At 48.1% G+C, this 13,440-nt stretch overlaps 1 protein-coding gene across 2 annotated transcripts in view; it reads right to left on the reverse strand.

Annotated features, from left to right (window-relative positions):
* Positions 1–13,440, reverse strand: part of Hasp (Hig-anchoring scaffold protein) — an 865,621-nt gene that overhangs the window by 37,458 nt on the left and 814,723 nt on the right. For both annotated transcript variants that reach the window (XM_050196742.2, XM_050196741.2), the window contains one exon: positions 5,972–6,172. In XM_050196742.2, coding sequence (XP_050052699.1) covers positions 5,972–6,172 — 201 coding nt within the window. The remainder of the gene's footprint in view (positions 1–5,971; positions 6,173–13,440) is intronic.

Genomic DNA, 13,440 nt, shown 5'->3' on the forward strand with positions numbered 1-13,440 from the left:
CTGCTTTGCCTCTCCAGGTCAGTGAGCATGCATTGCAATTGGTCCCCTGAGTTACTCAGCAAGGCAATATCATCAGCGAATCGCAAGTTACTAAGGTATTCTCCATTAACTCTTATCCCCAATTCTTCCGTTGTACCTCCATTGTTCCGTTGTACCTCCTATATGAATACAACGTCTCGGTTTAACGGTATTCAGAACCCTGGGACGAACTAATGAGCTAGTTTAGTGTTATCGAAGTCTTTCAATCACTAGTTCAAAAGCGCCCGGCTCAGAAATGGGCACATAATTTAGATTACGCTTAGATTAAGAATTTAGATTAAGAGCTTCAGTAGGGTACGAATTTGAGCCTACTGGTGTAGCGCATAGTTCAAATTCTGGAGGACCGGCGCTCAGACGAAGTACAAAGAGCGATACACGTTTAGCACTGAGCGACAGACACAGTGTGCGTCATCATTTTCTGTGCACTGCGTCTGAGCGCTGGTCCTCCGGAATTTGTGCTCAGAGCAGTTATTGAATGCTTAAGCGATGTCGTGAGAAATTATATGCACTAATGCAAGTCACATCTATTTAGGAATCATTTATATTGTGCAGTGCATATAGCGTATATGATCTTCCCTCTGGGTGGCTTTATCAAAAGGTAAAACCGCGGATTCGATCGCCTCTGGCGACGTCGTGCTTCCCTATAACGACGGAAATATGGCGCCTATAACGCACGCCCTGGACACTGCGGAACATTTCCGGCAGTGATCTGGCCGACCTAATTATGGCGTGCGCCTCCTTGGTATTGGCGTCTCAGATGCTCGCGCTGGGTCTTTCCGCGCGCCCCCCTCTGCAAACAGCCGCCTTCCATTCGCAGACACCGGAGCTGGGCCTGTCGCACTTCTTTAATATCATCCCGTCGCCTGTTATTTTCGTCTCTCAATTTTTTTCCCTCCTCCGTCTTCCTAAAATCTGCAGAATTGTAGATCAAGAAGAGAATAAATGATACCGACGGGTCTACGCCAGCGAGTGGAAGATCGAAAGAGAAAAAAGCAAAAACGACGAACGACGTCTGCCATCTTCCGGTGGCCACAGGGCTGTTGTCACCGCTGTGCAAACAAAGAGCTCCCTCGCGCTCTTTCTCGGAGCTGCAGCCCGGTCTATGTCAAACAGCTCGTGCTGTTTGCCGTTCGCGACGAAGGACGTCTGTGGGTCTTCTTGAGCCATATACCTCGCGCGGAACGAAACCAGCAGCGCTCGCGACGCGGGGGCTTTCTTGCGCCAAACAGCCCCGAGCCAGCCCGCGGGCTGTGCGAGCGCGCTAACGGAAGCGGCAAGGGAGAAAGAGAGAGAAAAGAGAGAAGAACCGGGCGGCAGGAAAAAAGAAAAAAAAAGACATGCAAAAAGAGAAAAAAGAAATTTTTGGAAGTATTATTCATTTTTTTTAACGTATGCGCGCACCGCAGAAGAGGGTGCACTTTGGCTAACAAGATTAAAAATACGATTGCGTTTGAGTAGAAGAAAGAGGTACAAATCACGATGGAACTTTTTATCTTTTTGTTATATGTCGTTGTTCGTGGCCCGAATACTAGCGAAGAGAGAGAGAGAAAAAAATTCGTGACCCATTCCACTATGTGAAGGTGGGTGACCAGCGAAGCTGTTTAGCGCGCGACGCAGAGGTGACATCAGAATTTTGAACAAAGGTGCGAATATATTTATTGTCGTGATCTGTGGTCATCGTGACGACATAGGTACGGACAAACATTCGCATATCATCTCTGCTATTAAATGTGTCCGTCACGTAAGACAATGAATGGCTCATATCCCCTTAAGCAATGGCTCGTACCCCCGTAAACGCGGCCTCCCCATTACGACGACAGAAAAGTGAAATTCTATGCTGGAATGATGAGCGGCAACGGAGCCAGTTGTGGAAAAAGGCGATGGCGCTCGAGCCATTGCTGATGATGATAGTTTTTTGCACTTTTTGCACAACGGAGCCAGCTGTAGAAGACGACAACGAACGCGCGAGCAGTGGCACGAGCGAGTTCGCGTGGTTGGCGCCGCGAATTTTTTAACAGTCCTTTTTGAAAATGTTGTACAAAACATTTTGTTCAAAAACATCTGCTCTTACCCTTGTGCCTGGGACCTCTTTGGGTCCCAGGTGTGACAAGGGTAGTTCAAGGGCGCGCTACAGGTCCCCGAGCCCACAAGGGTATGTGCCATTGAGCTTGGACCCTTTCTGCACTAGCACCAGGATCAGCCAACATGATGATAGTTTCCGCACACAGACGTCACGAGACCCCGGACCTGAGCAATATACAGCTTCGGTGTAAAAAACGAACTCTTTGACGGCGGCTTCAATTAGAGCTCGGTATAGCCTGGCGGCTCGTGCAACTGTACGTATGACGCGAAATATGAAACATGGATTGAGATCTATAACGTAAAGCTATTCCAGACTTTTCTATTCCAATTCTGCAATCAGCCCTTCACGATTGGTTAAAAAATTTCCGGTCTACTCCCATTTTGCCTCTCTGTCACTCGACGTCACGGAAAGCGCGATAGCTGCACATCTGATATGACGTGTACACACTGATTATGATTGCTAGACCAAACAAAAGACAACTATTTCCAATACGACGTTTTTTTGCATTAGCCCTTTTTTAATGGTCAAAGGTTTTCAGGCTGCGCCCACTTCGTCTGTCACGCGACGTCACAAAACCGTGAAAACACACCGCGTCTAAGTGACGTTATGCATTAAAGATATTAATATGCCGAACAAACCTGAATTTTTTCCTAAGTAGCCGGAGACTGCCCCGTTGCAAAAGGAATAGAAGATAGCTCCCCGGTGATCGCTCAGGCACTGGCTACTCGCCCCTGCCGGAGAGCATGTATTTATTTCCATATAATAAAACTTTTTGCGTGGCGGTATAACGTTATCGAGCCCTTTCGGCACGTATACGACATCATTCTGCCAACTCTTATTTGCTGCGGATCCGTTTTGGCGGCATTTCTAATCTTCCGTTACACGCCGCCGCAATTTTCGACCAGCCACCGCAAGCTAAGAAAAGCGAAGCATACCAATTGCATACGCTGGCACCCCGCTCCTCATCCGGTTATCTATTTTCACTCCGCTGGCTCGGTCCCATCAAAACGTTGTCCACTTGAGCGTGGTTCTTGCCTCTTGTCAGCCAATTAGATAAAAAAAAAACGCTCAATGGTGGCAATGTTATTCGTTTTTAAAGCAAACAAAAGTGACCTCCCATAAGCTAAGAGGACATTTCATTGGGCTATTCAGACAACGCTACGGGTCACCGCCTAATGCTTGCGTTGGCGGTTACGCAAATTTGACGTCAGGAGATTGGAATAAAAGCTGATTGGAATTGTTTTACGTTATAGGGGCCTGATTTTTGAACACGGTTACTTTTTGTTCCCTGATGGAATATCAATGCAAACCTAACGATTTGGTATATAATGAGACCAGAGAAGCCTTTTCGTTATAGTTACACTGGCGCGATGCTTTCTTCTCATCAGTGTCAGTCCCAAGCAAAGATGGAATAGTAATGATAGAACGCTTGTTTTGCAAAACAATAAAAAGAATACATTTCTGGGCCTCCAATAGAGATATGGACTGGACGATTGCGCGCGCTAATATCAACAACGGACATCGTCAACGCTAGTACAAAGAAAGAAAGAAAGAAAGAAAGAAAGAAAGAAAGAAGGAAAGAAAGATGAAAAACGGTGCGGGAGGGGGAGAGGCAATGAGATAAAAGGGGAGTGTCTGCGGCACGTCCAGTGATGCGCGCGAAAGCGCAATTTCCTTCTTTGCTTCCAGCAAAATTACTTTGCCGTTCCTCCCAGGCGGACAGGGCAGCCACCATGGCGCACTCTAGATATAATGCCCGACAGCGTTTCTGCAGAATCTAATTAATTTTTTGAAACTTATTTGCTATTTGTCTCTTCTCCTTGTGCTTGACAATATCCTTGCCACTTGCTTATTCGCGTAACGCAGAAGAAACGTTTCAACACAAGTACATTTTTCACGTGTGCTCTTGCATAGACGATGTTCGTTTGCATAATTTAGGCTTCCGCCTCGGCTCTGTTTGTCTAGACGGATCACGCCGCGCGCTCGCAGGCTCGTTTACTCGCGATGTATCCACGCTGCTGAAGCACAGCATTCCAAAGTCTGTTCTTGTCTGACACACGACCTCGCAACTTTCCGGAGCTAGGCTTTCAAGAATACAGCTTTATATTTTTCCCCTTAGAAGGCTAGTCTGGTGACTGAACACAGTATATCTAGTTTAAAATAAATACCGGCTTTTTTTTTCTTTTTAGGCGCAAGACGAAATCAAGTGTGACAATTAATAAGCACTGGGTCTGATCAATGCAATGTTACCATTTGTCTGTAGCCAAGGTTTAAAGCTATCGCCACGCTCGGTCGACATACACAGTACATAATTATAGAGGGCGCTTCTGTATACGAAAGCTTTAGGGAATATTTAAGGATAGCTGTTTTGAAATAAAATCATGGTTCTTCCGGACACATGCCGTGAGTGGTTCTGACCACGAGGGTCGCAACCACTGACGCAGTTAATTAGTTAACGAGTCGTTGATTAACACACATTATTTAAATAATTATTCAATTAATTTCGCTTTGTTGCAGCGGGCGTATCGTAATTGGAAAATTGAAGCAAGATCTCCTACAAGCCATATCAACTTTTGGATCTGGAAGAATGCGATTACGCGCGGAACTGTGGCGCGACGAATTTCGGCTATCAGAGCGCGCCAAGCAGAAACTGGGTGGCTACAGCGAGCTGAAAGCCCCTCGAGGCAACGTTCTACTTACATCACCCAGCAGCCAGCGCGCTGCGACAGCGAGAGGCACAGAGACGCAACGCGCTGGCGGCCAGCTGCTGGGTGACGTGAGAGCACGTCACCTCGATACGGGGGGGGGGGGGGAGCTCGCTTCAATTTCCCAATTACAATGAGCCCGCTGAGACTAAACGGTAAAACGTTAATTAATCAATTTTGGCAATTAGCCACTAATTACCACGTATCACCCGCAACCCCGTGGTCTCCACGAAGGAATTATGAAACCGCTGTTTTATGCATTGAAGCACAAAAGCAACTGGGACACCAACGCATATCGACGGACACTTTGAAAATGAATATCTGGGAACTGGTGCTGTCCAGAGAATTCGTTCCAAGGGGATACGCCGTGCGAACTCAGCGGCTATAATTTGTAGATTGAAATACGTGGCGTAATGTAAATAGTTAACATGTTAATTACCGTAATTGTGTTAATTATTCAATTAAGCATTTTGATTTCTTGTAGCGGTAATGGCCACCTCATCGAGTAATTTAGATCAAGGGTTAGAATTGTGCTATCTGCCATTGGCAATCTTTAAAAAACTCGGTACAGCTAAAAAAAAAAAAGGCCTCTAAGTGCAAGTCATTAGTGCCGGCTTTTGACTCGTATAGCTATCCGACACAAAGTCTAGTTAAACTCCCTGCCTTTCCTCCGTCCCCCTTCCTCTCTATTATTTTCATTGAAATGATTGATAGGAGAGGTTGGCGCATTTATGACGGCATTCGCTACTCCTTGTCACTTAGCAAAGGAAACAAATATGCGCAATAAGAGAGAATAATGTCAACAAATATGGCACTCAGTAGAACACCAGATTTATAAAAAACTATACAGTTCAACAGAACATGAATCACTCCTCTCTATTTAATATTCCCGACTGACTGCGTAGGAAAATATGCTTTTTGTGGTATTTTATTGGCAGTTTTGGAGCTCGTGATACTTCTGAATGCGCTGGTGAATCGGCCGTGCACTGAGAACTATTTTTCGGTTTTTCTAGCAACGGCGGTAGACAAGTTTCTATTTCGCTCAAGACCGACCGACCGACCGACCGACGGACGGACGGACATGCGTACACACGAGCCCGATGCACCATGTGAGAGGTTCGGGCAAGCGTGCCCTTGGACGCACCGGGCAAACACTCTGGGAGCAGGCCGGGCGTCCACTGTCCCTGCCAGCAGCGCAGCTCCGGCTGCCCCTGAACCTGGAAGCCCCGGCCGCACACCAGCTCCACCAGGGTGCCGTGGCCGATGAGCTCCGCCGGATCCAGAGGCCGCTCCGTCGTCAGCTCCCGGAACGAGCCGTTCGGCACCTCGGGCAGACTGCACGTGGCTGCGAAGGACGGGCTCGTGGTCAGGCACAGGGAAACCTTCTTGTCGCGATCGAGAATGCTTTCAGTTTGACAGCCAGAATAGACATCTATTTGATAGTTGTCAAGTGGATGATATTCTGCCATTCATGCGACAAACGTGTGCTTGTCGAAGAATACAGGACCTCGCACTCTTTTTGGCGATACCCATTTACGGCGTTTTATTACGAACGGTAAGTTGCGTTTGTTGATGGCCGGAAACGCGCAGAGTGTAAAACGTCATGGCGAAGCGTCTGAGATCTTAGAGCGCAGCTCTAAGGCGCCATTTCCTGCGGCAAGCGTCGGCGTAACCGAGCGAACGAACACAGGGGAAGACGAAAGTGAACGCGGAGCACAGCAGGGGAAGAAAAACACGAGGAGGAAAGCGGAGAGGAGGGTGCAGCGCAACGAGGAAGTGGAAATCGGAAGAACGTATGGCACGAAGGGCGAGGGGAAAGCGGAGTGACTGCACCACCAGGTATGCGGCCAGCGCGGAAAAAAAGCGCTGACGTGGCCTTCGGACCCATTGCGCATGCTCTACTTCGCCTGCGGCGCCGCCGCCGCAAAAGAATGCACTCCGCACGAGCCACCCCTTCCCGTGTTCACGCTTTCTTTCTGAACAATGAGCGGCACAACCGGTAGAAATGCTTTGTCTGCCGCTGCTGTTAAACGAGCTGCCCGAGCAGAGATACCGCGCCACCGCCGAGAGCACCTCGTCCTTCAGAATCAAATTCTTTGCCATAAAACCCCTAAACAGCTGCAATTGAAATTCGCATTTCCTTCATGTTTCCTTTCCCCCCCTTTCTTTCTTTCCTCTTCAAGAGGTTGGACAAGGTGTTTCTTTCAAGAAACAATTGTCAACCGATTTCTCTTTCCCGCAAGTATGGTGTTTATATAAAGACGGAAAGAATAGGGAGAAAGAAAGTAAATGCGCGAAAAATAAATAACTGAAGGGCTGGGGACCATCTGGGAGTGTCAACGTCCATCTAATAGGCTACTCGAACGTAGAAACTTCAATACCGCCTTGACCAACTTCCGGCAGGACGACCGTATATATGACGGCACTCCAGGATTGTCTGCTCCGAAAGCGGCCGGTCGTCGAGACGGGCTAACGCGGTCCCGAGCGACTGCTTGTGTGCGCTGCATACAACGATAAAAGAATATGTTCGATAGTTTACTTCCCCAGTACCCTTTCCTCAGTATACACGGCAGCAAAAAAGAAAAAAAGAAAAAAAGCTGCTCTTCCGGTTAACATCTTTGCATCTTATATTTTCTCTCTCGCTTCTATATGTTTACATGACTACTACTAATAAAACAAAGCACCTGCGCTGGAGTTTGAACCGTGGTCTGTGTGGCAAGAATGCGACAATCTCACATTGTTCCTAACGGAAAGTTATATGCGGCCGTTGGGCAGCGGACAAACAGCACGCACGACCACAATGCGCATAATCTCGATCACTTTCCCTCCTATGTTCACTCATTTGCGTGCTAGCGCTGTAGGAAAAAGCGGCGCTGAGGGAGCAGAAATTTGCGATAGAGATTGGTGTTGTTAAAGGGACACGTTACAGCTCCGAAGTACAGCGTGTAATGACGGCTAAAAGATGATAAAGTGTAATTAACACAGCTTCATGTCTTCGTTAAAGTGGCATGCGCTGCGTGTGTGTGAACCATCACGTACGAAACTACTGATTGCAGGGCAGGGCAAACGATTTGTGTTGGTTTAGAGGGGTTCTGAAGCACCCCCCGGGCTTGGCGAAAAAACACAGCCCGCAGATAGCATACGCTGCTGTGAACATCTCAGCCATATTTTGCACTCGCACGCGGAGCACGAATTGGATTGGATATACTTTATTAAAGGTCCTGCAGAACGCGCATCAGCGCGCAGCGGGCGTTTCCCACGCAGCGACAGACAGGCAGTACCTGGCGGCCGCTGCGCGGGCCTGCTGGACGGCCCATTGCAGCTCTTGTAGGAGCAGGCTTCATCGGATCTTCTCCCACTTGTCCAAGGTAGAGTCGGGTGGAGTGTTTCTACACTCCCAGAGCACGTGTGCCAGTGTAGCCGCACGAGGGGCACGCGTCGTCGGGGTTGACGTCCGGGTAGATGATGTGTGGCGGGGTTGGGATAGGCATGTGTCTGCGACAAGAGTAGCATTAGCGCCTTCGGCCTGTTCAGCTTTGGGTGCGGGGGCGGAAAGAGACGTCGTCCCAGGTAAAAGTGTTTAGTGATTTCGTTGTACGTTACTGGGGCGTCCATGTTCGCCTCCAACTCGTAGATACACGGTTGCCCGTGGGTGACGGCACTGTTGGTAAGCGCCCGCAGCGTCGTGGGCTGTCTTGGTTGGGCGGGGCGCCCGGGATCCAACTCAGGTGGGCGGCAAACCAGATACGGTGTGGTGCTTGAGGGCGCTCGGATCAGCGTCGCGGAGGACGCGTAACACCTGGTCGGAGACGACTCCTCTCTCGAACGCTTTGATGGCCGGTCGCGAGTCGCTGAATATCCTCTCTCTCTCTCTTCGTTGAGCATTGCCAGGGCTATGGCCACTTGCTCCGCCACCTCGGGGCGCGTGTTTGTACCGTGGCGGTGTTTAGTGTACACACCCCGCGACCCCGAAACGTACACACACGTGACACGCGAAAGAAATAAAAACGAAAATGAAATCATGGTCTCCAAGATTCGGCGATGTGCGGCGACCATCTTGGAGGCTGGTGCGTTTCGCCGATTCCGCTAGGTGTGCTGAGAGCCAAAGTATGATAAAACCCCTTAAACTTCGTAAAGTAGCGACACTCTCCTCCTCCGCCTTCACTCCTCCTCGTTTTTCCTTTCTTTCGCGTTCCCTCCTCGACCGTGGCGCCGCCTACACTGCTCGAGCGTAACAACGGCGCCAACATGTGCTCCTCGACACTCGTAGACGCTTCTCGAGCAAAAATGGCGCTGATGCACTGCGCGAGGGCCCACGTGATGCTATTAGGCCAATAGCAACGCGGTGTCGTCCTCGGCCAGAGCGCGCGAGGAGAAGGCGGCATTCTTCAAAGCGTGGCACTACTTTAGGAAGTTTAAGGGGCTTTAAAGTATGAGAGCCAAAGTCTGGTACTTCTAACAAAATCTTGGCTGGGCGTAACGTATTTGTTGACCGGAAATAATTGCACAGAGAAGAATCAAGAGTTAGTGGAATGCATAAGTGCTGATATTAAGGGTTTGGAAAGGACGCCGAAATTATCCTATTAGGTCACATGAATGCCCACATACAGGAATTAGGTGGCTATACCGACAATAGCGGGAAGTCAATGCTAGACCTCTGTGAGCAACATAACCTCGTTATCGTGAATACAGCGCCTAAGCGTAAAGGGCAGATGACGTGGAAAGGGGAAACCGGCAATCAACCATTGATTACTCTCTGATGACAGAAAGAATTCATGATAAGTTGTGAGAAATGGTCATTGACGAGGAAGGGTATAGACGCATAGGGAGGGACCATAAACGCATCATTTTGAAAATGGGATATGTAGTTGGGAAAGAGAGCAAGGAGTGCAATATGGTCAACCCAAATTTGAACGCTAAACAAATAAATATAGTCACAAGAGTCGAGGAGGAACTTTGCAAATGACAAGTAAAGAGTGGGAATATAGTGAGCTTCTAAGTGTAATAACGACGGAAATACGGAAAGATAAACACCATGTTCGTTGGAAAGGAAAAATAGAAACCGAAAAGCTCGTGGAACAGTGAGATACGAGAAGCGATCGCCGAACGACAGAAAGCATCCCGAGAGCACAGGCAGGCAAAGAAGGCTCAGTTGTCGCAGGATGAAGTGGCCAGTCAATGAGAAATATACCGGGAGAAAAAGTCTACGGTTCAAATATTGGTGCAAGCACAGATAAAAGGTGAAAGTGAACGTTGGTTGTAAGAAATACGTGAGAAAAAGAAGGCTGCACCTAGAATATTTTGGAACCACATAAAATTATTAGGCAGGAAGTCAACAACAATACAACAACATATCCTAGACGAAGATGGAAACAAACTGGAAGGGGAAGCGGCATTAAATTACATCCGAAAAATAACAGCCGAATCTTTCCAAGGCAATGAGGAGGTTGTATTTGAAGAAAAAAAGAGCATGAAAGAGAACCAGACGGAATAGGAGCTGGTTCTGACAAATTTCAACTGGAAGAAAGCCGAAGAGAAAATTCCTCAGCGCACAGCCACAGGGCTAGACGAGATTCCCGTTAGGCTGGTTAATGAACTAGGACCAAAAAGTAAAGAAGATCTGGTGAAAGCAGTGGAAAAAACTTTAAAAGATAGAAGAATACCAGGCAGTTGGCGACAAAGTAGAATGAATGTAATTTACAAAGGTAAGGGGTAGAAAGATAGAATGCACTCGTATAGACCGTTGATCATTACATCGGTAATATACAGGCTAGCAATGCAGGCAATCAAATTGAAGCTGCAAGCATGGGTAGAGAATAATGACATTTTGGGAGAACTTCAGAATGGCTTCAGAATAGGTAGGCGTTTATTTGTTATTATAACTTATTTGTTCTTACTCAGTGTACTGAAATATCGAGAGTAGAAAGCAGAATATTATATGTGGCCTTTTTAGACATTGCAGGAGCGCATGACAACATAGACCGCAACATTTTGTGGGATATTCTGGAAGGGGAAGGCTTAGGTGACGATTGTCTACAGTTTTGAGAGAGATTTGCCTAGAAAATACCGTTTGCGTTAAATGGCAAGGGATGAGAAGCGAGAAGAAAGTTGATATCAACAAGAGACTGAGGCAGGGGTGCCCTTTACCTCCACTCATGTTTATGATGTACATGGTGAGGATGGAGAGGGCGCTAGAAGGAAGTAATATCGGGTTTAATCTCTCATACAAACAGGCGGGTACAGTAGTAGATAAGCAGCTTCCAGGTTTATTTTATGCAGACGACATTGTGTTGCTAGCTAACAAGCAAAGTGATTTGCAACGTCTGGCTAGTATCTGTGGACAGAAAGGCGATAATATAGGTTTGAAATTTAGCGGTAGAAAATCACGTGTTATGGTATTCAATGAAAACAGTGAACAGACAGCGGCAATACAGGGCCAGGAAATACCTCGGGTAAAAGAATATAAATGTCTTGGTATATGGATAAACGAAGGAAATAGATATATGGAAACACAGGAAAAAATAATAACAGTAAAGGGGAAGAGAAATGCAGCCGTAATGAAGCACAGAGCGCTATGGGGATACAACAGGTACGAGGTGCTCGGAGGTATGTGGAAAGGTGTAATGGTTCCAGACTTACTTTTGGAAATGCGGTTGTTTGCTTGAAATCAGGGGTACAATCAGGACTCGACGGGAACGAAAAGTCAGTGGGACGCCTCGCAATGGGCGCTCACGGGACGACTACAAATGGAGCTGGGCAGGGCAAGGTGATATGGGCTGGACTAGTTTTGAAGTGAGGGAAGCTCGTAATAAAATTGATTATGAAGAACGACTGAGGAATATGAAAAAAGTAAATGGGCTTGTAGAGTTTTGAGGTATTTGTACAAAAAAAGGAAACATTGATTAACAGTGGAGGAAAGGAACTAGGGAGCTTACCAGAAAGTATGCGGCATGTAGGGTGAGCAACACAGCAACAAAGAACGTCAAGCGGAAAGTCAGAGAGGCTGAAATAATCTCATGGGTGGCGGCAATGAAAAAGAAACCTGCCATGAGTAACTATTTAAGGGAAAAAAACGAAATGAGGAAAGAAACAATTTATGATAACTCAAAGGGAAGCTCATTACTTTTCGAAGCGAGATCGGGATGCCTTAGAACACGCACCTATATAGCGAGATATAAGAAGGAAGAAGAATCATGTGCTTGCTGTGGTAAAGCTAGGGAAACGATGGAGCATGTTTTATTAGAATGTGAAGATGTCTGTCCAGTGGTCGATTTAGGCACCAACGGACTCCTTGAAGTCCTTCGGTTCAGAGAGAGCAGGGGGAATGTGAGCATGTCCGCAATAGAGATTAGTAAGAGGCGATTGGAAGATTGGTGGGAGAAAAGCAGGGAAACGACAAAAAACGGAGACCTACAAAAATGAAGTTCACAATAGGGGGTCAGAATATTTGGTTATGGGAATTCATAGTGGGTTTGTTTTCTTTTTCTTTTTCTTTTTTAACCTAGGTAGGACATTAGGCAATATAATAGCAATAGCTTGGTGGCGCAACCCACCGCCCCGTTCCAAAGGCGACGCTTATCCATCCATCTATTAATCCATCCATCCATCCATCCATCCATCCATCCATCCATCCATCCATCCATCCATCCATCCATCCATCCGCCCGTCCGTCCGTCCGTCCGTCCATCCATCCATCCATCCATCCATCCATCCATCCATCCATCCATCCGTCCGTCCGTCCGTCCGTCCGTCCGTCCGTCCGTCCGTCCGTCCGTCCGTCCATCCATCCATCCATCCATCCATCCATCCATCCATCCATCCATCCATCCATCCATCCGTCCGTCCGTCCGTCCGTCCGTCCGTCGTCAGTCGTATCACCTGCGCTCCCTCCTGAGCCTCAGCGATCTCTTCGAGCGTATTGTGCACCCCGAGCTCGAGGAGTCGATGCGTCTTCGTGGTGATCGGGAGCCCGAGGGCCCGCTTCACTACCTTTCGGATGAGTGTATTGACCTTGTCATGCTCCGATTGGCTCCACTTGTGCATTGCTACGAGATAGGTAAAGTTACATAAAACGAACGCGTGTACGAGACGTAGCAGATTGTCTTCTTTGAGGCCGTGGTGATGGTCGACCACTCTGCGTACGAGTCGTATCGCGTTGTCTTTGTCGTCAGCTCGTGAACCGTTTGAATGTTTGATGCGCGCGTCTCGATTATCATTCCCAAGACTTGGATGGAGTCGAGCCTGGGGATGGGGCGACTGTCTCTGGTGCAGACGGTGATGTTGCGCTCTGTCGGGGGTTTCCACCCCTTGGGCCCTTTGCCTTGTCGTTTTGGACAGTACAGCAGCAGCTCCGATTTGGCGGTGAGGCACTTGAGGTCGAGGTAGGATTGGGCGGTTTCTACTGCCGCCTGCAGAGCGGATTTGATAAAGCCGTCCGATCCCGCGGAGCCCCAGATGGTGATGTCGTCCGCGTGTACCGTATGGTTGAGGCCTTCTGGGTTCGAGAGGCCTGCGGAGAGCCCGGTCATCACCAAGTTGAACAGCGTCGGCGAGAGGATGGGGCCCTGGGGGGTGCCACGCTGTCCGAGCTCGACTTGTTCCTACGTGAGGTCT

The sequence above is a fragment of the Dermacentor andersoni genome, chromosome 1 (genome assembly GCF_023375885.2).
Source record: "Dermacentor andersoni chromosome 1, qqDerAnde1_hic_scaffold, whole genome shotgun sequence".
NCBI classification, from domain to species: Eukaryota; Metazoa; Arthropoda; class Arachnida; order Ixodida; family Ixodidae; genus Dermacentor; species Dermacentor andersoni.